Here is a 24,233-nt window from a genome sequence, read left to right on the forward strand (position 1 = left end):
CTCTCACTGGTGGTAGTGGGAGGCTGAGACAGCTAAAAGTAGTTAACTGCACTGCGCTAATTAGCCCGTTAGCGCAATAATGTGCAAGATGGCGAATTAGACACAGCAGTACACCTTTGCCTGCAGGGATCCAGAAATCGATACAGGTGAGGTGGGGGTAGTGCATTAAAGAGTAAGACAAGTTCAACACATACAGAAGGTAAGATGATGAATTCCATTTTTTTTCTTTAACAATACAATAAATATAGAAAGATGACAGAGATTGCATTATATGATTTTGGTAAAACATATTTATTTCTTACTTCATAAAAATGACATGACTGCACCTTTTTAATCCATTTCTCAGTCAAAGCTGTCATTTACATATTTATAAAGCAATTTTTACAGCAAAATAGTGCCTCTACAACAATGGGGGTCGCAGTACATCATTATGAAATGTCTGTTAAAATGCTGAGGAATGTGTTTTTAAAAAAAAAAGAAATAAAAAAAAAGGTTGAATAAAACTCAACCCTATGTGAAACTTAAATACTGGCTGAAGTTGGGTTGGTTTTTATCTTCTTCAGCTATCACGGAAAGTAGAATTAAAAGTATTCAAAGAGATGCTTATTTTTATGTGGCATTGACTCTGTCAACTGATGTATCATGGGTAAGGGCATCATTAACACATCTAGTATCACCTGTGGTAAAAGCAGCTGTACAGAGTGAGCCATATGTGCTATTTTAGTACACATCAGTGAATGTGTCTGCATCAAAAGAATCATTTTGTTTTTTGGAGAAAGGAATAAATGATGAGGCATCATGAAGCCTGTGCAGCAGATTTTTGAAAAAAAGGGATAAAAACATCCAAAATGTATCGTGACAGGGGTCTCCATTCGATCCTGATCAAAATTCTTTTGTAGAAACTGTAAATAGTGGTTAAGTCAAAACATTGCAGTGGGAATTTTATATTATTATATTAACCTGAAGTTGGCTCAAGGGTCAACCATAAACTTACTGCCATTAATGGATCCGTGTTTTATTACAGTGCTTGAGAGATCACGGCAGTGCCATCACTCAGGTCTAACTGACATGATTAGAAGCTATTACTGTATTGATCCACCTGGCAAGTGGCACTGGATCAGCTGAGGCCTGTATCGACCTGACTAAGTGGGTCCATAGACCTCCGAGGGTCAGGCGAATGTTAAGGGGATATTACCAGTTGTTTGTGAAGTTGGATGTCGCTCAGTTTAAGGCGAAGCAAAAGTGGCATTTGGAGAAGTAAAAGAAAAAAAGGGGGTTTTCCACATGAAGCCAAAATTATGATTGAAAAAAGGACACTGACCCCTGCTTGTAATACCCGTAAAAACATTGTGCTTTTATAAAAATGTTTATGTATGTAATGAGAATTAAAACTGGACAAAAAGTGTGTGGTGGATCATGAATAAACCTGGTTAGGCAGCTTAGTGAGTTAATATAACAATAAATTATCATAAAATAGACTTCTGAACTTTTTACATATCCACCATACTGTACATACACTGTATAACAATATCTCCAGAATGGGAAAAAAAAAACAAAACAGACAAGAGACCAGCATGAGTCTGTCATCATAAATTTTCATCTCAGTCCCAGCCAAAGTCATGACCAGTCATCTGGTAAAACTTGCTATTAAAGGGTTTATAGAAGTCCCTTAGCCTCTGCACCACCTCTGGGTCAATGTTAGGATGGGTTCTGCCTTTGGTTTTGCCCAGGCAGTGTGGCTTGCTGTTCCCCTCGGGTCTCTTAAGGCAGGGGAAGCCCTTCGCTGGGTTAAAGTGGAAATGTTTCTCTGTGACCACCCTCCTGAGCCTGAGAAAGTCCTGGACGCGAGCCATCTCACCTGCAGGATCGCTAATCAAACGCTCTCCGCTGACAAACAGCAGCTGCTCCATGGGGAAGAACTGGAGCCAACGCTCAAGGTGCTTGGCATACATGCCGATTTGGACAGCGCTCCACGTGGTGTCGATAAGGCCCGCCGACATGTTCTTAAAGGTCAGGTTCTCAAAAGAGGGGATTTCTGGCTTCTTGGAGCGGGTCTGGGTGTAGTCTGAGATGGCTCGTGTGACAGGATCCCGTACTACTACAATCAGCTTTGTGTCTTTAGACATGGTGTAGATTCGAGCAGGGACCTCCTTGGTGACATAGTAGCTGGGGGTCTTCTCCATGGTCAGCTGGCCCTCTGATGACTTGGGCATCAATTCCCTGCAAAGGACATACACACTGGTTTATATTAGCACCACAGGCTCTGTATGGCACAAAAAAGAACTGTACCATCATATTCTGCTCTTTGTAATGCCACCGGTTTCTAAAGCCAACAACTTACAAAAGCTCCCATAAAGGAAGAAGAGATTAACTCTGACACAGTCTCTCTGAGGTGGATTTAAATATACTGTCAGACAAGAGGTAGTCAATCATCATCAAGAGGACAATTGCAGAGATCATGAGCAATGTTCACAACGTCTGTGAATGTACCTAAAGTGACAGGGACTGGTAGGTAGAGCAGAAGAGCTGTCAATCATTGTGTGATTGTATGTGAAGACAATACACAGTTCCTGAGGTACTAAATACAAACTCTAAAGGAAGACATTCATTTCCTCCTGCTCCATTTAATCTACTTTAAGACCTCAATCCTCTTTCAGAAAGCCGCAATCTTCACATTGAAATATTTCACACCTTCGTTTACAATATACAATAGATGGTTTAACTCTGAATAGGCAGCATTATGCTTTTTAATGTCATGCCAATACATATGACTGTGACTGCACCTTTCTCCCCCATATTTGTCAGTAATTTTTTGTGTAAAAGGGAAGATTTGGAGAGTCCTTGCATTCCTTAGGAGAAAATGCAAAGCTTTGGTGCGGTCTATTCCCTTAACTGCATATTCTTCTTGACCCTGGATGGCTCTGGTTGATCATAATATAGCCTGTTAACTGCAGCCCTGACTGGATAATGGCTAAAGTGAGCCAAGGGGGATTAGGACTAAGCCAAACACACTAGAGCATTAGAGGCTGGTTGACTGCCTTGTTGGCTGGCTGGGTGGCTCGCTTGTCTCTGGAGTGAGAGGGAGAGGGGAAGAGATACTGTACGTGGCCACAACGATCAGAGTTGGTGATAAGTGGTTAATCTGAGGAGGAACACAGAAGAAAAGTTGCGTCTGGACACAATAACGCTAACTCAAGTACAGTTCAGCGCAAACCCAATATAATATGTTCAATTTTGTGTTGAGACTACATCAGAGAGATGTTCATTCAACTGCAGACAACACTTTATGGGGAGGAGTTTGAGGCGTTGTTGCATCAGAGTGCATTTGATAGAAAAATACTTGTCATCCAACCACCCGAACAACACAATGTCATCTAACTTCAATAACACCACTCAATAAACTACAGACTTGTATCGACTGTTCTTAGTGTCATCAAAATTGAATATGTTAAACCATATAATGGCAACCTGTAATGGAGGGTTATTGTACTTGCATTTGTTCATACATGTTTAATAGTTAAATAGTTAAACTCTTCACCAGATGTGAAAACTTCCCTAGTATGAAAACTACTGTATGTGTAACTGGTTGTTAAATATGTAAAAAAAGACTTCAAGGATTTCTTATGCACGAGCTTAGGAGAGGAGCTCAGTGTCTTGAATGCATAAGCAGTCAGCAGATATCGCTTATTATGCTGTATGATATCGCTTATTATGCTGTATGATATCGCTTATACTGCTGTATGTGAGCCATGATAGGATGTCACATGTTCACAAGCATCCTCTCCCGACATACCTCATGCGGGTTTACGCCAGTCAAAATGTAAATCATCCGTTATTACAGTATTTTGGTAATATTCTCATGTTTTGATAGTGAGCAGTTGATCTAAATCGAACAACAGGAAAAGCAGAGGAGCCATGTCATTAAAGTGATTACCATAATTTCCAACCATCTGTTGGTGCAAGCACAAAGAGCTTCAATATTCCTCTCCAACCCCAGCAGCTTTCATCTTACAAATTTATGTGGTGGAAACGAGCAGAAAATGGTCTGCAAGATTTGGCCGTGCAGAGCGCTAGGAAAAAGCTTTAGTAATTGTGGGAAAGTAGGCATCACACCTACCTTTTTAGTGGCATACAAACACACAATGTGTCTGCTTTCTTATGCAATTTTCATCACCTAGTGTCACCTGCTTTTTCCTTCCTCTATATGGAGGCCCTGGGTCTTACACATTTATTCCACTTTTCTCTCCCTAAGAGCCTTAGCCACCATTGTATCGGGTGGAAAAACCACAAACCTAATGAAGGTAATAGGTAGGAGAGACACAAACAACTCTATCAGAAACCCCCTGCAATTATCTACTGCATCTCTTGGATACACACAAGCAACGCTGTAGGCCTTTCTCTGGGCCTCGGGGGACACAAAAACTTACTACCAATCAAACTTTCCACTTAGTCCCTGAGCAAAACAATCTGTGTAGGAAATACATGCATTATTCATCTTAGCCGAGACAGAGCAGGGAAGAACATCTCTGAATGAGCGGCGGCAAGTGAGAGAGTTGCCTTAAGGGGGGGGCAGATGTAGCAAGCTTTCACAATTTGTTCTGCTTAATAAACAATGTCGCCTGGAACCAATAGGTTTCAGTGCATCCTCATCTATCAATCAGCCATGCAACGGCATCATCACTCAGCTTCAAGACAACAGAAAAAAAGCTAGTCCACTCTTGTAGAACTGAGCCACAACACAACACGCTGACTTTTGCCCCCTTCATGAATTTTGCATGTTTCTGTTTGATTTAATGAAGCTATTTAAAAAAAAAAAAAAAAAAAAAAAAAAACACTGCTTCATTCGTATTTTCAAGGTTGCAAAGCAAAGAGTCAAAGCTTGGAAGAATTTCTATCATCAACTGATGCTGGCACTTACACATAAACAATCCTCTGCCCTCTAACCTGTCCTGTAAACTTGCAGGAGAACGGCACGGCTTGAAAGATAACAGAGGAAGGTGGTTAAGAGAATGAGATAAAGCACGAGAGGTCAGAGTGGGAGGAGTAAACAGAGGATTAGATGAAATCAGGTGTGCTGTTGGAGGATGGGGGGGGGGCTGCAAAGGTCGACCCTTCTGACCCTGAAGCCAAAATTTGAAGTTTCAAGTTCGCTGCCCCATCAGATGTTGTGTCTGCATTTTTCTGCAGCAGTAGCACAAGATAATTCACGCCTCTACTTCAACCCGACAGACAGATATTAATCCAGGAGCAGTGTGTTGTGTAATTTTTGTTGTGTTTTTGTCAGCTGGGGCAGTCAGGTGTGTCCATTACTGTGAACTGGCTGCTGGGGAGACGGTGTTTGAAAGCTGGTGCATTGTTTACATTGACTACTCTCAGGAAGCAGGTTCAAAGGTAGGAATTTACAACGCTGCTGCTGTTTTGTGTGGCTGCTGGATGATGCCCTCGGTAATGAGTAAGTAAGGAACAAGTACAGTGCAGAAAACTCCAACAAGTCCTGCATTTCTTTTTTTCGTATCCTGCAGTGTTCTGCTTGACTGACTCTAATTGGCATCTATATTTCAGCTCCTCAGACCCCTGTGACAAGGGACTGCTCCAGAAAAAAACCTCAGCATTATCTAATGTCATGATGGGTTCTAATCTTACGCTGCAGCTCTGAGAGGGGTTGAGCTACTGTGGGAATCGTTCCTCTTCTCAAAGACAGGATGAGAGGTGGTGGTATGCAGCCACTTAGAATAATCAGACCAATTTACTGTGGAGACGAGTTCCAGATAGATATCAAAGAGAAGAGGCAACTTTAGGGAAGGTGTTCTCTCTGGCCATTGCGGCTCATCTTATCGTGCGTGTGAAAGTTGTCGTCATCATGCTTAACACTCAGGACATTGAACAGCACTCGCTGTCTGCACAACAATGAGAATGGCTTTTTGCCATCCTCCGTTATTACTGTCAGTATGCAGAACTCAAGGCCACCTGGCTGTCTGATGGAGACAGGCCGATTTTGAAGAGAGGCAGAGGGGGAGTAACAGTGAGTGTGTGAGCCATTCTGGCTTCCTTCACACAACTGTCAGCCTTGTATTAACACATAACAACTCTGTCAGTCGGTTGTTTATAGAACTAGAGAGCACTTTTTATCAGGGCAGTGGTATTGGAAAAATGTAAACCAGTCACACTGATCATTGATCACATTCCAGGTAAGAGTGATTATGAACAGTCATCAGGATCAGCAATATCATTAAATGTGTGTATGGCTATATGGCTTTCAGCTGCTGTGTTAATAAATAACTATAGTCTAAGAAACTTTGGAAAAATTGAGAGAAATGGAACAAATATGTGAATTTCACTGTGAAGAGGTTTGTTTTATTTTTTTTGCTCTGATTGTCTTTTGGATGACAGTTCAGGGGGATAATAAATAGGTGTTATGGTAGATAGGAAATGTAGGTTACTTACAGAGCCAGAGGTTGAAACCCTAGCCAACAGTGAAGCGCTTACACCATTTAACTTAAAGGGGAACTCGGCTGATTTTTTACATAAGAGTCTCTTTACAGGTATTGGTATTTTACTCTAGAGCTAGTTGCACAAGAGCTGATGAATTGCCTCAAGTGATGTAGCTTGAGTCAGTGTTGGATGAGGCTGAAGACTTTGAAAATGAAAGAAATCTGGGGGGAATTGTTTCCAAAACTGCCCATCAAGAGTCCGGTGGTTTTATAGGACTGCAATGCTGAACTAGTGGAGTACTGTGTTAACAAGCAGCATCATTAACCTGAACTCAGAAAATGACAGATCCAACAAGAACATCACAAAGCACAAAGGAAATTATCAATAGGTGTGACAAAGTGACTTGAGAGAAAAGCTGAGAGAAACCACCAAGCAGCAAAGCACCTATAATACTATACACCAGTGATGATGACGACTTGGTCAAACAAGGATGAAGACACTAACTGGCATAATCAAGTGAGCTTCAGAACAGTTTCTTGAAAAACTAGGTGGAGGAATCCTGAATAAACAAAAGAACAAAAACAGCCCGCAGAAAGAAACTGAAAGAAACAGCTTATAGCCAAGAGAAACAAGAATGCAGATGATGTGTTCATGTCACCACACACGGTTTTATTTAACAAAACATAACATGTAAGAATAAATACTGTAATAACATTCAATTTTTGGTATATTCTGGCACAAATACAAGCATCAATGTCAGGCTAATATATTAGCACAGAGACAAAATACTTGTGCTGTATTGACACATAGACTAAATGCAATATTGTGTTTGTCCGCCAAAGTGCTTTCTCTGACATAAAAACCAGCTTATACTGTTCAGCTCTTGGGTGTATTTGAAATGTTTTCACGTAAATGAATATGGAGATAATTTACATTGTTAAAATACGCAATTATGATGTCATGATATCAAAAGGATAAGGAAATTCTTTGCAGTTAATGTATGTCTCCAACTCTTGTAGTGGTAGTGGTAAAATTAGGTAATTCCCCACAGACAAATGCTGGTCTGAGAGGATCAGCACAAGCAAACAAGACTTCAAAGAAGCAAAACAAAGATGGCTGAGGCAGATTGGCGCTTTCTAGAGTTGCTCTGACTTGCTGTCAGGGAGTCTCTGCAGCTGAGGGAAAGACAGAGGCAGGAAACAACACATTTCTCTCTGAAGATACCATGAGAGAGAGATGAGGAAGTCAACAACTCGAGGGGATAAAATGGAGTGAACTTGCTTTGTTTCAGTGTTTTCAAAGTGCTGTAATAAGTGCTGCGGTTTGACAAATTGCCTCAAGCAAACTCCCCGGGGGTTGCTGCAGCAAATTAAATCTTCAATCTCCAGATTGGGGAGGGGAGTTGCACATTAACAGTATTGACAATCTAGTGGACTTATTAGAGGAATGCTAGCGTCATTTTTAGCCTATCAGAAGAAAAAAACAAATACTGATTTGCTTTGTGCAGGACATGTCGTTTTTAAGGAGCAAAGTTTTATGGTTTGTGGAAAACTTTTAGTAATGTTTGAAGTAACAGCTAGCATGTGTTACGTCTTTCTTTGCAGCATCTCATTATCAATGCACTTTCCTCGTCTTTTCCTGTCAATGTGCTGACACATTAGTTTAAGATGGGAGATACCTATATTGAAAGCTCCCTTACTTACACCAATCCCCCTGTGTCCTTGCAATGAGCTAAAAGTGTTGAGTACGCAAGAAGCCACCAGTGGACTCAAATGAACCTACTCTTGGGAAATGCAACTTTTCCACACACAGAAGTCAACTTTTCAGGCTAGAAAGCTTAAGTGTTGTGTTTGAGTCTTTTCTTGGGCAAGTTCCAATGAATGCTCTTTCTGATGAACTCCTGCTGGGCTTCGTCAAAGGGCACTTTCACCCTTCTGAGCACATTTGCATACAAAGTGAAGGCAGAGAAAACATGTTTCACACTAATTGTCTGCTCTTTTATTGTCGGGGTTAATGCAGACCTCAGGGGTTCTCCAGCATCCCCTTTCATTGAGCTCCATAATACTGTTGCGCTTTCTAAAGGCTCACTTTAAATTTACTGCCCTCTATCTGCCACTGCCCTGCATCTAAGCTTCCCTGGGGCTCTGAGGAGGATTATGCCGTCTTCTCTGACACCCTTAGTTAGTTAGTAAGAAGGCCGCTCATTGTTCTATATGTGGATCCTCAAGAGGGAAAACACCATTTCAATAATGAAGTCACATCTACCGTGCAGAACTCAGAGGATCTTGATTTGAGCGTGCGTTCAGTAAATGAGCAGTTAACCTGCCACAAAACAACATATAGCAGGAAGTTAGATTATGCTGGTATTAAATAAAAGGAGGGGCCAAGGAGGAAGCTGTTCCCACGGCTTTTGGTAGTTGCCTCCTGTGCTCTGTGTGAGTAAGTGTACACAATTGTCTGCCTGCGTCTCTTATTCTGCCTATGAGTGAAAACGTGCTGCATTGTGGTTGGTGTCCTGCTGTGCGGGGGGCCTCTCCTCTATGCGGGGCTCCAGCTAAGACGGACACAGCAGACCTCCAGCAGGATGGACACACCAATCAAGGATGGACACACCAATCACAGCAGATAAATGGTGTGGGCACAACTCAATGCCACCACAGGAACTGATAAGCCCACCCAGGGGACTGCTCCTCTCTCCAAACTACTGCTCACCATTAGTCTGGGGCAATGAAGTGAAACATATGGGCAAACAAATGACAGACATCTTCGCCAGTAAGACCTTCGCCTTCGCCTCTAAGACTTATTTCTGATCAAATAGCGCAGGGGGCTGCATGATGAAATCTTTCAACAGGCCTTAAACTGGTGTGCCAAACAGCAAAGACATCATATAAAAACACTCATTTATGAAGCCGATAATTCAGGAAAGGACTGTGTGGAAATACTCATTCGTGTAGCAACGATGTGCTCCACCACCGCTAAGCTACCCTGGGCTTTTTTTCTCAGCTTCTCTAAATGATCATTAAGGGTCGACTCGATGTCGTGGTGCTCTGCTGTATGGGGTCAATCTGTGGCTCAGCGCTCTCACTGTGACAACTCAAGCCAAGTTGTTTTAATTAGCCAGATCACCTTTCTGGGAGAAAAAGCCTTCATTATACATGTCTCAAGATGAAACGGTTACCCACATCCCCTGGCTGTGTGCTTGCTATGCAGCTGCCACTGTGAACGAGAAGCTGGCATGTCTCAATTATATACAACTGCTTCTTTGACTACTTGCATAATAATTTGCTTTATGCATCTTTAATGAGAGCTTCTCCTTTAGACATTACTCATTCTTCACATGCGTTGCCTACTCATGCATCACTTGTGGATTGTGAAAAAAGTGAAGACTTAACTCAATAAGTAAAAAAAAAAAAAAAAAAGCCTGGGGGCGATTTCAATTTGTTCTTGTTGCTCAGTCTGTAGAGATGGACAAAAGGCAGCTCTTCACAGACTGATCATCCAAAAATGCCCCAAACCTGTCCGGAAATTCTTAAAGGAGTTTAAGCGAGAAGTCCTTTGAACAATGCTTCGCTTCCCCTATTGTAGCTTTACGGAGCCAGCTTTGAAACAGTGTGTAGATCCTTTGACATTTCCTGTTAATCCCTCGGCTCAGTCAAATGGACACTTGAAACAGCAGTATCTCTTATTAACAATGTGGCTGCTCGGATGTAAAGCATTCAATGCCAAACCCTTTCAGGGAACATTTTGGGATATGTAAAAGATCAATCGTTTCTGTGAATGTAGAGTGTTACTGGTTTATTTCCAATAAAAGGAGCAAGTTGTGCAACTGTGCAGCTGAGTCAATAGTAAAGAGTTTGCATATTGAGGTGTGAGTTAGGCTATGGTGCAAGGACAACAGTCGCCAAGACAGAATATACAATAAAAACGTTACATTGTGCAGTGCTGAAGGTGCAAACAGCTTCATATCCCTGATGTCTGCTTTTGACATTGATATCTTTTGGATTGAGGATCAAAACAAATTACTGCCACTGAATCAATACTGAGCAACTCATAATCTTGAATCGTGCCCCTGCTCTGTTCAAGAATGACGGCATGATGTAACTTGCTGACTCCTAACCATAAACTAAAGGCAGTTTATTTGAACTGCATTCAGAATTCAGGTCAAATCTAAATGGAAGTTCTGCCTTATCTTTTACCACCTGATGCCACCCTCCTGTCCTTGTTAGGGAGCCACAGTAAGTCCAGATCCAAGGACAGACGTATAAGAATTCCAGGAACACTGGGTGAAGGTTATGCAAACAAGCAGAAAATCGATTGTGCTTTGTAAATGAACATGACTGAGAAGAGTTGCCTAAAATGTCAAACTGAAAGTTTTATTCTCAGTAGAAAAGTGTGTTCTGCTGCATTTGAGTGCTACTGACATTTCACCTACAGTTGTTAAAACTTTGAGGTTCATCATCTGGATGCTGAAGTGGCTGGGTCCTGCATCAGCAGTTTGTAGGCTGTTTTACATAACACTGTCACCTGAGGTCACACTTATCACCTCATCAGAAGTGTTTTACTGTGGATGAGAGTCTGTTTCATTTCTATAAATACCAATATACAGTACGTACAGTGAGTTTACTGTGAATTTAGATTTAACGTGAAAAATGAAGGTAATAAACAACTTACTGTGAACATCTTTAGTATCCAGTTTACTAAAGACAGTAACATAGAGGAACAAAAGTGACCCTCAGTTTGCCCTCCATTTATAAATAGACACAGATTAACATAAATGCACTGATGATCAAATCTTAATGTACTGTTCATTCAGAATAGAGTGACCTCTTAAAACTGAAAAAATATACCAGCAGGATTGTGTGACTTGATTTTGTTAGTAAAAAAAAAACTGTCTTAAATTGTTTTGTTATTTCTAGTGCTGCAGATAATGTGCAGCTAAACGACTTGTGTAGCAATGCAAATATATAAGATTGCATGAGGATAGATCGACTTTTAGAGGGGCAACGTCTGTTCAAAATGTATTTATATTATTTGCCACAGCCAGTGATTTAGATTCCTTTTTTTTATTTTGCCCATTATAGATACCCCAGCACTGTCTTGTGGTTTAATTATATGATACAAAGTATAAAAGTTGCTTGAACTGGACTGGGTGTGGATGTAAATGAACATTTTTGAGCCTTCACAACTACGATGATTGTGCAGAGCACTATAGGCGCGTGAATGCCGTACATAAAAAGCCCATGGTTAAATGAAAAATGTGAAAATAAAGCATGGTTGTCAGTATACATTTCATTTTCTCTCTGTCTTTCTGGTTTAACTTAACAGATCCCTAATACCAGTGCGATGTACCTGTACCACTCCAGTCCCTTGTCGTAGTTGCGGTCGAAGAAGTGTGGCTCGGCTCCCACCGCCCTGATGTCTGGATGCAGGCGCAGAAACTCCAGCAGCGCCCGGGTCCCTCCTTTCTTCACCCCGATGATTATCGCCTGGGGCAACTTTTTACTTTCCGACTCATTGAGGAAACCTGACATGGCATTATCATCCAGCGCCTTCGCCTCGCCTCTAATTTCATCCCACTCTTCTCCTCTGCTGTCCACATCGTTTTCGTTATTCAGTAAGTCCCTGGACGCCCCTAGAGAGGACTCCTGATGATTGTCAACTTCTGCGTCGTTCTCGTGCCTGTTCACCGAGCCGTACGCCAGGTTCGGCATGGTTGAGCAGTAGCCAACACAACAATAAATCATGTACACCCAAAGGGACAGCATTATGAAGAACACGAAGAGTTTGTTTTTCACGTGGGATGATGGCACAACATGTAGACTGTGTAAAATCGGACTATATTCCATAGGACCGCCGTGAAAAAGTTATATTCCAGTTAACAGACATTTTGGCGAAGGCGCCTCACTCCTCTGCCATGGCTCAGACACAAACATAAATTATACCCAGTATGCCAACTGATGTTGGATTGTAGGGCGCGCGTCCACCTTCTGTTTCACGACCAGTTCTGCCAGAAGAATAGGATGAATAGTTTTATTCTCAACAAAAACAAATATCAGAAGAAAATAATGTGATCATTTAAAAAAGATTCTCAAAACATTAAATGAAAATATCGCCAGGTGAGCGACACGCGCGTCAGGGACTGACTTGGTCTCCCATCACTTGCTCTCAGTGTGTGAGCGCTCACACAGCAGCACCTAGTTATCTACACCAGGCAGCAGCGTCAAGACAGACAGAACACGCGGAACTTGCTTCCGGTAAGAACTTTCGAAGTAAACCGGTTGTCAAACAAGTGGAAAAGTAATCAAGCGTTTAAAAGATATATCTATGTTTCAGGTTTCGTAATGGAATATATCGGTTATCGTGTTTTATAAACACGTTTAATTGATAGTGTTTTCATGTCCATATGTGCCTAATTACGACCATGATGTCACTCTAGCCACAGATTGACAGCAGACAATGACAGCTATCATATGCAAAGTTTCTCAATAAAGTAAATTGAGCATAACCGCTCGTGACTAATTTGTAGTTATAATATACTGTATGCTCCATCAGGGAGACAACTACACGTGTTGTAGATTTTCTTCTGTCATGATTCCATTTAAAACCTTCGACAAGATTTCTTTCTATTTTTTGCATTTAATTAAAATTTTACCCTGCGCAAAATAGCCTATTCCCTCTCTTCTTTCTTTACTTTGAAATATGTAAAAGTTTCCGGTCTTTTTCTGTCTCTCCTTTTAGACATTGACGCAGCTCTCCTCGTCTCAGCCTGGAGGACGGATGACTGCCAGTGGATCTGAACAATCCCCGCAGCTTGAATAGATTACAACCACTAATGACAAACACTGGATGGCATTACAATCTGAGTTATAAACATTAGAGCAGCAGCACAGGTGAGGAAAAAGCATTTTCTTATTATAGCACAACTATAAGGCTGGTGGAAATTTAAGAACTTGAAATCAATCATTCAGTCAGTCTCCCCTCATTTTATAATGCACAAGTTCAGTCTGCACTCTTCAGGCTGTTTCACATTAACCTCCAACTCATTTAAAGCCAGTTAGTTTCTCTTTGTTGACAGAGCTGTCAAGTAATTTGGGCTGGATAACAGGCTACAATCTTACGTTCCGGATTTTGGTGGAAATTTGAATCACAAATTTTGCCTTTAAAAGCCTCAGCACGCTTTTAAAAATAGAAGCGAAAAGAAAAAGTATGTATCATTCTCGAATTTGCTTGACATTTTTCACCGATTCCTGATTCTTCACAGGCACAAAAGTAGGGGCCTTAAATCATAAGTGGATCACACAAATCATGATAAACTCTACAATCAACACATATTAACAAATTTTCAGTGTGATTTTTAAATGGCGACTGATTATATGCATGTTTTACCTGCGTAGATAGAAACATCAGATTTATTATGACTTTATAACCCCAGACACCAGCTGACAAACAAGTGACACAACTGAAAGTATATGTCATGGATCAGCTGTTTCTTTAACAACTTCACACTTTTCCTGGTATTGTGTGTCAAATGGTTGAGTGAGTCAGAGTTAATTGGCATCATAATCCTCCCTAATTGCCCTCGTAATCATTCCAAACAATGTGAACATGCAGTTCTACATAAACAAATCTTATGAGCACATTTTATGGGTCCATAAAGATTAATAATTTACTCAATAGGGCTGTGGTGGTTCAGCCACTGCAAGTTGCAGTAATCATGGTGAAGATGTGTGACTGTGATTTCTGAAGTGCCACTGGAAGTTTGGTTTGTCTCTGTGTGTGTTTGCACCTCCTCTTGGCGCAGGGTCAAAGGCCCCCGGTCCTTCTGCACCCCTGAGCTAGCAGAGGATTAGCAGGATTACCCCAGAGCTGCCATGTCAGTCAGAGTTTCACCAGAGACAACCCTGCCCCCTTCATCTAAGCCCCTTATCTCATCTCTCAGACACTGTTATATACGATAGACTATATGTGTGTGTGTGTGTGTGTGTGTGTGTGTGTGTGTGTTTTCTCTAATCCTAATAGGTGTATTTCCACAGTGCATGAGCACACGATAACCTGTTAGGAAAAATGTGTGCGTTGAGGGATTTGGTTAGAGCTACACAGTTATGGTTTGCCCTTTCTGGTCTGTGTACAGACCATGTTTGTCTTTGCACTGTGTACTAACTCTCTGGGTGTAAGCTGAATGGTTGAGTTGTTAGAGTATTCACTTTATAGTTACTCTGAACACCAAAAAACGGTGTTGTGCAAATAGAAGAAGATAGAGCCATTTAGAGATACTTGGCCATATCATTGACTTTATTCCACACCCAGAGCTCACAATATGAGAAAATTATCTGTAAACATAACTATGAGGAAATTCCTACACATCTGTTTTGAAGGAGGTACAATGTGTTTGTCTAACTTGGCGTTTTTATGACAAAATATTAGTCACAACCAAAGTGTTTTTCTCACAAATTCATTCTGTTCCAGCTGAGTGTAAACACACCGCACGCCCGAACAGCCAGATGAGCAGAGTAATAGTGGTATGAAGAGATGTGTCCTTAACAAATCAAATAATGTTATGTCTGCAAATGTTGCAGCTGATACAAGAACTTTGAATGTTAAGTCTGAATTAAATTTAAAAAAAAATTTCAAATGCGTCCAGTCTTTTGCTTACAGCAGACACAGAGTAAAACTATCATTCTGCTGGATCATGGTTCTGGCAACCTGATGAATGAAAGGCCAATGTTCACTATTTAGCAGCTGACTTTTTTTCTGCTGTTTGATGTTGGGCAAGTAAGACGAAGTGGGCTATTTTTAATATACAGCACATTAACATGATGAATTATTTATAAATAAAAGTTAAAGTCATTATTAACTCCAACCGAGCTGTGAAACGCTATTATATATTGTTCATTTTCAGATGTATTTGTAATGATTTATTACACTATTACACACTACAAACAGGCGGGGTGTGGTAATTTTGTCTGCATGTTTCTCTGGTTTCTTTTTTGTCTGCATGAAGGGGATTGACAGACTTCAAAGTAGAGCACAGTCCTGGAAGGATGAGACTTAGAGTAGGAACAAAAGACACCTGAGGGACGATCTAAGCACACACACACACACACACACACACATGCACACATGCACACGTACACACAGGGTACACAAGTAGACACACTTTTTCCAGAGTTCCATGTGCTGATTTGTTCCATCTGCTATGCTTCATGATGCACGGAGACAATACCTCGTACCCACACACACACGTACACACACAGACACTCACACCCACCCACACACACACACATATACACACGCAGACACTCACACCCACACACACATGGTGCACTCCCTGTCATCTCACAAGGATTCGGGTGAAGTAAACCGGACACACTAAAGAGAGTGCTTGACTTAGTCGACACATCCTCAATACGATTACACTAACTGAACCATGTCAACACACTCCTCTTCTACAGCCTAAACAGATGACATAAACAGCAGCGCTCACCTCATACATAAAAGCCAGACAGTTAAAAAAAAAAAGAAAAGCCCCTTCATCAGGAGGACATACACTGATACTGGATTCAGGCATGTCGGTGTGTATCATCTCCTGTATCGTGTAGCTACAGTATAAACAAATGCAACCTGATCTAACTTTAGTGTATTTGGGTTTTTCGGTCAGCCATCATGGTGTCATCTAGAGAGTGAAATGTTCAAATGTAGAATAGTTTAACATCCTGAGTGTTCAGACCGCAGAAGACTGTTGTTGTAGAATTACTGCCTCCACCAACCAGTCTAATTGCAGTTTACATGCATGTTTGTCCTAGTTACAGCATTGAAGAATGGCCAGAAGGGTTTTTTTTTTTTCATTCAAAGCATTATGATGTCACAGTGAAGTTGACCGTTGACCTTTTTGATATAGAAAATGTCATCGCTGCCTCACTTTATCCTATTAGACATTTGTGTGAACTTGTGTCATAATTAGTGTAAGAATTCTTGAATCACAGTGACCCTGACCTTTGACCTTTGACCACAAATTTCAAATCAGTTCATCTTTCAGTCCAGGTGAGTGTTTGTGCCAAATCTGAAGATGTTTCCTCAATCCACTCCTGAGATATCACTTCCAGGAGAATGGGATGGACTGACAACTCGTAAACATAATGGGCCGACGTGAAGTCATATAAAGCCTAAAGCTGTGTCTTCCTACCTGACAAGGACATGAGGCTTCCAACACATTTGAAGCACAATATAACTGCAACATGTTTTCACTTTTCAGCATTCATGCATTTGAGCGAATAAAGAGAGAATCAGGTAGACATGTGAGCCCTGTGTGTATTTTGGTATGCATGTTTGTGCATATGTGTATGCTGTAATTACAATCTGTGGTAATGTCTAATTTAAACATATAGCCAAATGCGCAAACAGCCGTGCACACACATCATGTTGCACTAACGTCACTGTTGGAGCAACCTCCAGATGTCAGGGATCTGAAACCATTAGAGGGTAAAGTGGACTGATGGATGATCTCATCTGCAGCTTTATCCCAGAAAGAACAAACAAACGCAAACAACAGTAGGACCGACTGAGATCTTACACACGCAATGCCCTCAATCTGCTGACAGGGTTATTAGGTGAGCTGAGAGGCAGATCAAGATGCCTCTCTGGCTCCTTAAGTCCTCCTTCAAGGTCTTGAGCTCTAGGAAAGGCCATTTAAAATGTCTATAAATTCTCTGGAGCCGTGCTTGAGACCATCTTATCTTCTGTTAAGGAATAGCCGTAGTCTGAGAAGATTTCCTCCCTTGATCCTGTAGAAAAGGTCTTAACCCTCACTGATGTCCTTCTTGGACAGGGAGGCAGCCCTGTGGCAGGTTGGAAAGATCAGAGAGGCTTAGATGTGCTGTTCCTGCCAAGTCTTGCACTAAGCTAAAAGAATATCTTTATACTGTTAGCTCTTTTATTCTGCATGAATGTTAAACAGTGGTTCTGTTACATTGACATAAATAAAGATCCACTGACGTTCATACTGATGAAAGTGCGCTTGTGAAATCAAAGCATCCCGCATCCGGTTGCAGCGCTTTGAAAACAATGAAGCAGGCTCTGTTTCCTGATGACAATTCTGATGTGGCACATCAGTTCAATTTAAAAGCATTTATCCAGTAAGATAAATGGGAGCTTTCCAAACACATGTAATAGTATTAGTTAAAGAAAATGACCTCATGCTGACATGGCCTATACTTTTTTTGCCATCCTTTTACCCTATAAGGAAGTTTCTTTGAACTGTACAAAGGGCATAACTTTTCATTGCACTGATTTGTTCCAGTAAACAGCTGAGAGTGTTTAAGTTGTTTCAAAAGTATCACAAAACATGTTATGTGTTGCTGTACGCATGGGTTGTCTGGATGTGTTTGACAGTATCCATATGTTTCACGAGTTAATTATCAAGGTTGCAATATCAGGTATGACACAACTTTATCACCTCATTATCAGGTTTATTTGAATTTAGTTTATGTTCTTCCACTTTCCAAAAGACATGCATACAATGAACTCTCTGGTCATAATAAGCATTGTTTAGTCAGAGTTTAGTCGGAGCATAGGGGTAACAGTCGCTTAATGACACGGAAAGACATTTCAGAATTGAATATTTCTGTTTTGTCTTTTTTTTTGTGGTTTTTCCGTCTAGTACCATCATCAGGGTGTTGTAGTCATTAACTGATCACTGTTCAGGTGTTAGGTTAACATAATCACTTCTCATACCCCTGATGGACATGACTCGTTATGAATGGAGAACTATGGGTTTGGAATGAAATGTCTTTGATATCTGGCGGAGTTCATAATGTAACTTTCATTGATCACCTCAGTTTACTTGACAGCTTATTGAGAAAAAAAAAACATTCACACTCTGTTTTTATTCTTATTATAATATACATATATATTTCCAAAAACAGCCCGACTGGCCAAAGAACACTTGTTGACTGGTAGCGTTCAAAAGGTTGCAGTGAACACTCACTGGCAACGGCAGCAGCTAGATACCCTCAAGTCTAAGGCTCGGAGGCTGGGTGTCCCTCAGGGGGTATATCCTGGATGAAAATGTAGCCCATTATTCGAGCTGAGAACAGGTGCTTTCAACAAAGAGCCCTGCATCATTATGGTCCTGTGGGAAATGAGGGAAAATATCAAGGTCAAAGAATTTACGATGTGGCCTTTTGAAAGCAAAGCAGATCAGATGCCGGGGTTGTGAGTCAAACTTCTGAAGCCATTTATAGAATAAAGATGGAAAAAGAAAGGGAAGCATCTCCTGAATTGAACAGGAGCAGAGGAGCATTTTCTTAACCAGCACACAGCAGGTTAATTGGATTCCTGCGTGAAAGTTAAGAGATTTTATTCTCATGTTTTTTAAATCTTATCCCAATGATTTAATGACACTTTTAATACTAACTGAGTTCTCTCAATGTTCTCTACATCTTCTAATCTACAAAACCAAGAAGCTGAACACAATTTAGTCCAGTTTCATAAACCATCTACTTCAGTTTTGTAACTTAATTATTTGATCTTTATTCTCAGCCGGTATTTATTGTTCACTGGAGAGACTGTGCATGTCAGCAATACTCTGAGGTCACAAGAAAGCAGGGCTGTGGCCAAGAAAAATTTCTCACCGAAGCTCCATCTGGGTGGAGGTCCTCTAAAGACACATTATGCTCCACGTTTGCGCCACCTCTGCTTCCCCATGCTTTTGTTTCAGCATTCCTGACGTGCCTCTCCTCTCGCTCCTCTTTCATCTCGCTCATCTCTCCAGATTACAAGTACTTATGAATCTCACTTTCCTACTCAGATATCTTGAGCATCTCTCGAGTAAAGTAAGAAGAACAGGGTAGAGAGCCATTGCCTCTAAAGCTCCCTCATGCAGGGTAACCTACATGATAACTCTGCCTTTTGCCACCCATGGTGTTGATCAAGTCCTGCTCTCTTAACTCCATGCTCGCCACAGCCTTCATCGAGAACCTCGGCTCCCGTCAGAGCAGAGTCCCTTTGATCTGGGCTGAGATGACAAGGCTGTGTGGTCCCAGCGCCCCAGGCCTCTTCTGTTACCACAGGCAAAATATGACAAGGTCACCCAGGGGGAGGGCAGTCCCCCCCACCCCCAATCACATGACTTCCAATCTACCTGTACGACAGGGTGCTGTAGTGGGTTGACTTTGGCTAGCTGAGGGAAGTGTTTGTGTAATCATGAACATTTTTCACCTCAGTCACATTTTAAAACATGGTTTGGTTAAATCAACAAAACTGCAAACAAATGAGTCAATGGTTGTATGTAACCATTATCCATGGAAGTAGAATGAGTATGAATAAAATCGTAAGACAAACAGTGAACTATTATGACTATGAGACCTGGCACTCTCAAAATAATGCTCTAAATCTAACAATGAAAGCTCTTTGATTTGAAGAAAAGATTTATGTGTATAGCAGAAATAAACTCCAAATAATCTTTGGAGCCTCAGGGATGCAAAACTCAGTTTAAAGTTTATTAAGCATGCAATCACAGCTCTGATTGAAAAGTAACTAACTCAAGGCATTCCCGGGCAAACCACTTAAATAAATCAGAAATAACTCAAACACACATGCTGCTTGCCCCTGAATTGCACTCATTAGAAATGTCCAAGGTCGTTTTTCAGTTTTCCAGTTGTATTTCCAGTCAGTCACGCAGTTGTCATACTCTGTTAGTTGACTGCATTTTCTGCTGAGAGCCAGCTAAAATGAAGTAAAGCTGGTCTGTGGGCAAGCAGTCAGCCCCCCCACCCCCACCCCACCCCAAGGAAGAGACAAGACAAACATGATAAGAGGCTGTTGGTAAAATTACAGACTGCAGGCTGCTCTTAATGGAGTTCAGCTCCGGGTTGTGGGGAAGTAAGGTCAGTCAGTCATCGAAGTTCCTACACTGACATTGATGCTTCCTACATTCCTGAACACAGTGTCAACAGGCGAAGAGGCTAATTATTACATTAAGTCTGACCTTTTGAACACAGATCCTGAGAAGACAAACTTAACTTTATTGTACTTTATCCATAAAGAACACTCATTTGAATGATAATGCACTGATCGCATATTAACAAAGCATAAAGACATTGTATGAAGCCAATACAAACAGTGTCTGCAGGGCTAACCACACTCATTAGCATTGAATAAACACAACGCTGCACTGGAAACCTGTGTAGTGTATGCATATTTCATGAGGGTTGTGACAGTCCATTGAAAATTCAACCTTTTCCAGATTTACTGTACATAGTATAGCACTATGGGTGGACAAAATACCGTAAACCACATAACTAGACCACTTTTGTTATACATACTTTCCTGAAGTCATGATCAAAATTTAGAGCAGTTTTGCCAAATATACATTACAAGGGTCTTAACTCAGGGATTCGGAGCTCTCTGAACATTTGATTTATGGACCCTTTAGTGTTCAGTTTGGCAGAGCCATGCTTGACCTGAGTCTCCAAAGCTTTAGGATAGAACAAGTGCTGTGGGATCCAGCGGTCTGATTCAGCTTTCAAGCCGGCCGCGAGGATGCGGTATTTGTGTTCTCCATGCACATTTTCCTTTTCCCATGGTCTATGAGCAATCAGCTGTAATATCCTGCCTATAAATCTCTCTATCACAAGTGGCTGCCGGCCCAGGGAGGAGTTGGCTTGTCCCTCAGGTTGCTCGCCTCACATCATAAATCCTGGACCATCTGAGCTTAATCTGTCTTTCAGATCCATGAAATGCCAAGGCTACCTCAAGGCCTTCGTTTCCACAAGTGTTGGTCTCATATCAAATGTGCCGTATGTGTGTGTGGATGTGTGAATGATCTGCCGGGATACATTTCTGTACAACAGATGTTCCACCTCCACCAATAATATATGTTGTGGAGTTAACAGCTATGGTCTGCCACATACAGTAACACTATCATCAAATATCATTAACCTCTCAATTAAAATGCTAAAATTCACAGAGACTGATTGATTTTCTGATGTTGGGACACAGACTAGTGTTACAGTGATTCATTAATATTTAGTATTTGCATTGCATTTCTCATCTTAGTCTCACAGTAAAATCTCTATGGTAAGACACAATGGTCCAACCTACACATACATTTTCTTTTCTTTTTAATGCTTTCATAGGGACATGTTTATAGCATGAATCAATGATTAATCATCAATACTGGATAGGCCTTTAAAATACCCATATGCAACCAGTGAATACACACAAAACAGCACAAAACACAAACAATGATACAACAAACATTTCCACCAAACTCAATGAAAAGCACCGTTTATGACAATAAGACTGATTGAACTGCATCAACTTGACTTTAAAATGATACAGGTCAAGGTCTGCAGGGAAGGAGCTCCACATATTGATCCACCAGACAGAAAAAACTGTTTTCTCACAGACATCTGCTCTACATTCAGCCTCTCTGTTCAAGCAAAACCCACTTTTTATTACATGCTATCTTGCATGTATATACATGCACTGTCTGTGAACACAAATACACTGCAGCTGGGGCTCACCACACCCTTACAAACAGTTATTGAATTGGTATTGAAAAAAAAAAAGTGGCAGAAAGTAGCATGCCAGGAACATAGAATTATCGTAAGACTTAATGCGTCAATGAGTTTGCTGCAAGCTAATACCTGTCGTTCTTGTGAACTACTTAGTGTTTATGTGCTGAAGGCTGATAAAACATAATGAAGGCTCATTGTGTAATATTAAGCTGTTATAACTGACATTCAGGGAGTGATACTCACATAATGAAGAATTTAGTGAGAATACATACTGAAGGTTAAAAACGCTGACATTAACTGCTTCAGTATCCAAGTACTGTATATACTGTGATAGACCATATAAATGCTTCATATAAGAAGTTAGAATAGTCTTCTCCCCTATAATCACATCTGTCAAATACCTCGAATATCTTGCAGCTTCTTATAGAACAGCTTTTTAACTGCCTGTCATGCTATTTCTGTTTCCTCGCTAATTTCCCTCACAGCTCTAAGTTGCTGTTGATGTTTCATGTTCTGCTTCCTTCTTATTTCGTGAAGTACTTTTCTGTCACAGTTGCAGTGTATTTCAAAGCAATTAAAGTCAAATTGACTTGACCACAGATTAATCTGTTTTTATGGTGGCTCGGTGGTTAGCTTTAGCTGCACAGGTTGTAACAGTGTCTTTCTGTGCGTATTTACCTGGTGGTGAAGCAGCAACATGTTCCAGCCTTCAACCTGAAATACAATGCAATAGATTGCTGACCAATATTTGATGAATCCTTGTTAATAATTTCATCTTATTCTTCTTTTCATTATTATAGTAAACATAACATAAAGCATGCTTTCCATTGCCTTTAATTGCTCCCTCTTTCTACATTGTGAGGTCTCATTATCATCTATTGTAACATGTTTGCATCCCAGAACATCTGCATGATGAAAGGTGTGCTGAGAAGAGATAACACCTTGATAGCTGATATGAAAGCACCATCCTCTCAACACCTTACTGTTTAAATATAATCCATTAGGTGTCCTGTTAAAGTGCTAAAGCCACCGTCAGAAAGTGGTTTCATGTTTTATTGTAATTTCTTGTTTGTTTATTCCTGGATTTTGAGTTTCCAACACACTGTCACTGTTGAGCGCTCAGCTCGTGTCTCTAAACTCCACGCCTACTCACCAGCAGACGTGCATTTAGTGTCTGAAAGGTGTTTGTGATAACCATCATTTTGTGTCATTTGATGCATGTTAAAACAGCCCCAGTAGTTTTAGGCCTGTAATATCTTTCCCCCTCAGATGTCACAGCGTTTTCATTAGGCCCAGCGCTAGGCCTGCTGGGGCTCATTATGACCCTGGATAACCCTTTAAAGATGCAACACAAAGCCTATCTTCAGCACTCAGGTTTACCTGAAAGGCTGATGTTAATGCCTATGGTGAGTTTTGACTCTCCACACCCAGTCTTCAAGAGGCAAGAAACAAAGGTATACCTTTCTGCCTTTTGTACATTGTTTGACTCAAATCCTAATATCAGTGATCAATAGGATCATGATCTTACTGGATTTGGAATTAGCAAGTGAGTAAGTTTCTCTGAATTAAAAGGGATGCTGGTGTTGGAATCACAGTGCTTACCTGTTGCCTTGCACACACCTCCCTGATGAACATGTCACACTTTTCTTTAATGACAGACCAAAGGCTTGTAGCAACCCACCCCTCACACCCAGACTGATTGATCAGAGTAACACGATGCTATGTGTCTGAAGATAAAACACAAGCATGATGTACGTGGCGACCACACCAATCTTCCCTTGACTTGTGGACTGGGCAGCTTTTAACCTGAGCTCATAACATGCCATTAGAACCTTCCAAACGCCCTACCCTTGTTTGTTTTGAGCCAAGCCGACACCAATGTTTTGTTTCCTGCAGGACCTAAACCATCTAATAACTGCATGCACAGGACTTGTAATTGTTGCTCCACAGGAGTGACTGCAATACCATGCCTCAGTGAAGGAACCACAGGGTATCCGTTTGACCAGGTCACTGTCAAAGTGCAGCCCACATATCAGTAGCAGCAGTGGGTCATCAGGTGGAGAGGTTATGACCCGAGAGAAGGCTTCATTAGGCGAACTGGGAGCCAATTAGTCCCCAGCTGCCCTGCAGAGGAGCATTAGAGGGAGAGGAAGAACACTCAGTCATCCCATGCACCGACAGCAACAGCAGGAAACCAGATGAAGTATTGTTATTCAGATTTTTTGCTTGTTGTGCTCTCATGAGATATGCTGTAAACAGATTATAAACCTGAGGGCTCTTTAA

General features: G+C 41.1%; 1 protein-coding gene across 1 annotated transcript; it reads right to left on the bottom strand.

Annotated features, from left to right (window-relative positions):
• Window positions 1-267: 267 nt before the first annotated feature.
• Window positions 268-12,615, bottom strand: hs3st3b1a (heparan sulfate (glucosamine) 3-O-sulfotransferase 3B1a). Its single transcript, XM_023410028.2, has 2 exons — window positions 11,782-12,615; window positions 268-2,220 (listed from the first exon to the last, which is right to left on the bottom strand). The coding sequence occupies exons 1-2, from the start codon at window positions 12,276-12,278 to the stop codon at window positions 1,602-1,604; spliced, it is 1,116 nt and encodes a 371-aa protein (XP_023265796.1). The 5' UTR covers window positions 12,279-12,615; the 3' UTR covers window positions 268-1,601.
• Between the last annotated feature and the right edge of the window lie 11,618 nt (window positions 12,616-24,233).

This window comes from Seriola lalandi, unplaced genomic scaffold, assembly GCF_002814215.2.
Source record: "Seriola lalandi dorsalis isolate HSWRI2012SDOR001 ecotype SW California unplaced genomic scaffold, Sedor1 jcf7180002054412, whole genome shotgun sequence".
In the NCBI taxonomy this organism is placed as follows: domain Eukaryota; kingdom Metazoa; phylum Chordata; class Actinopteri; order Carangiformes; family Carangidae; genus Seriola; species Seriola lalandi.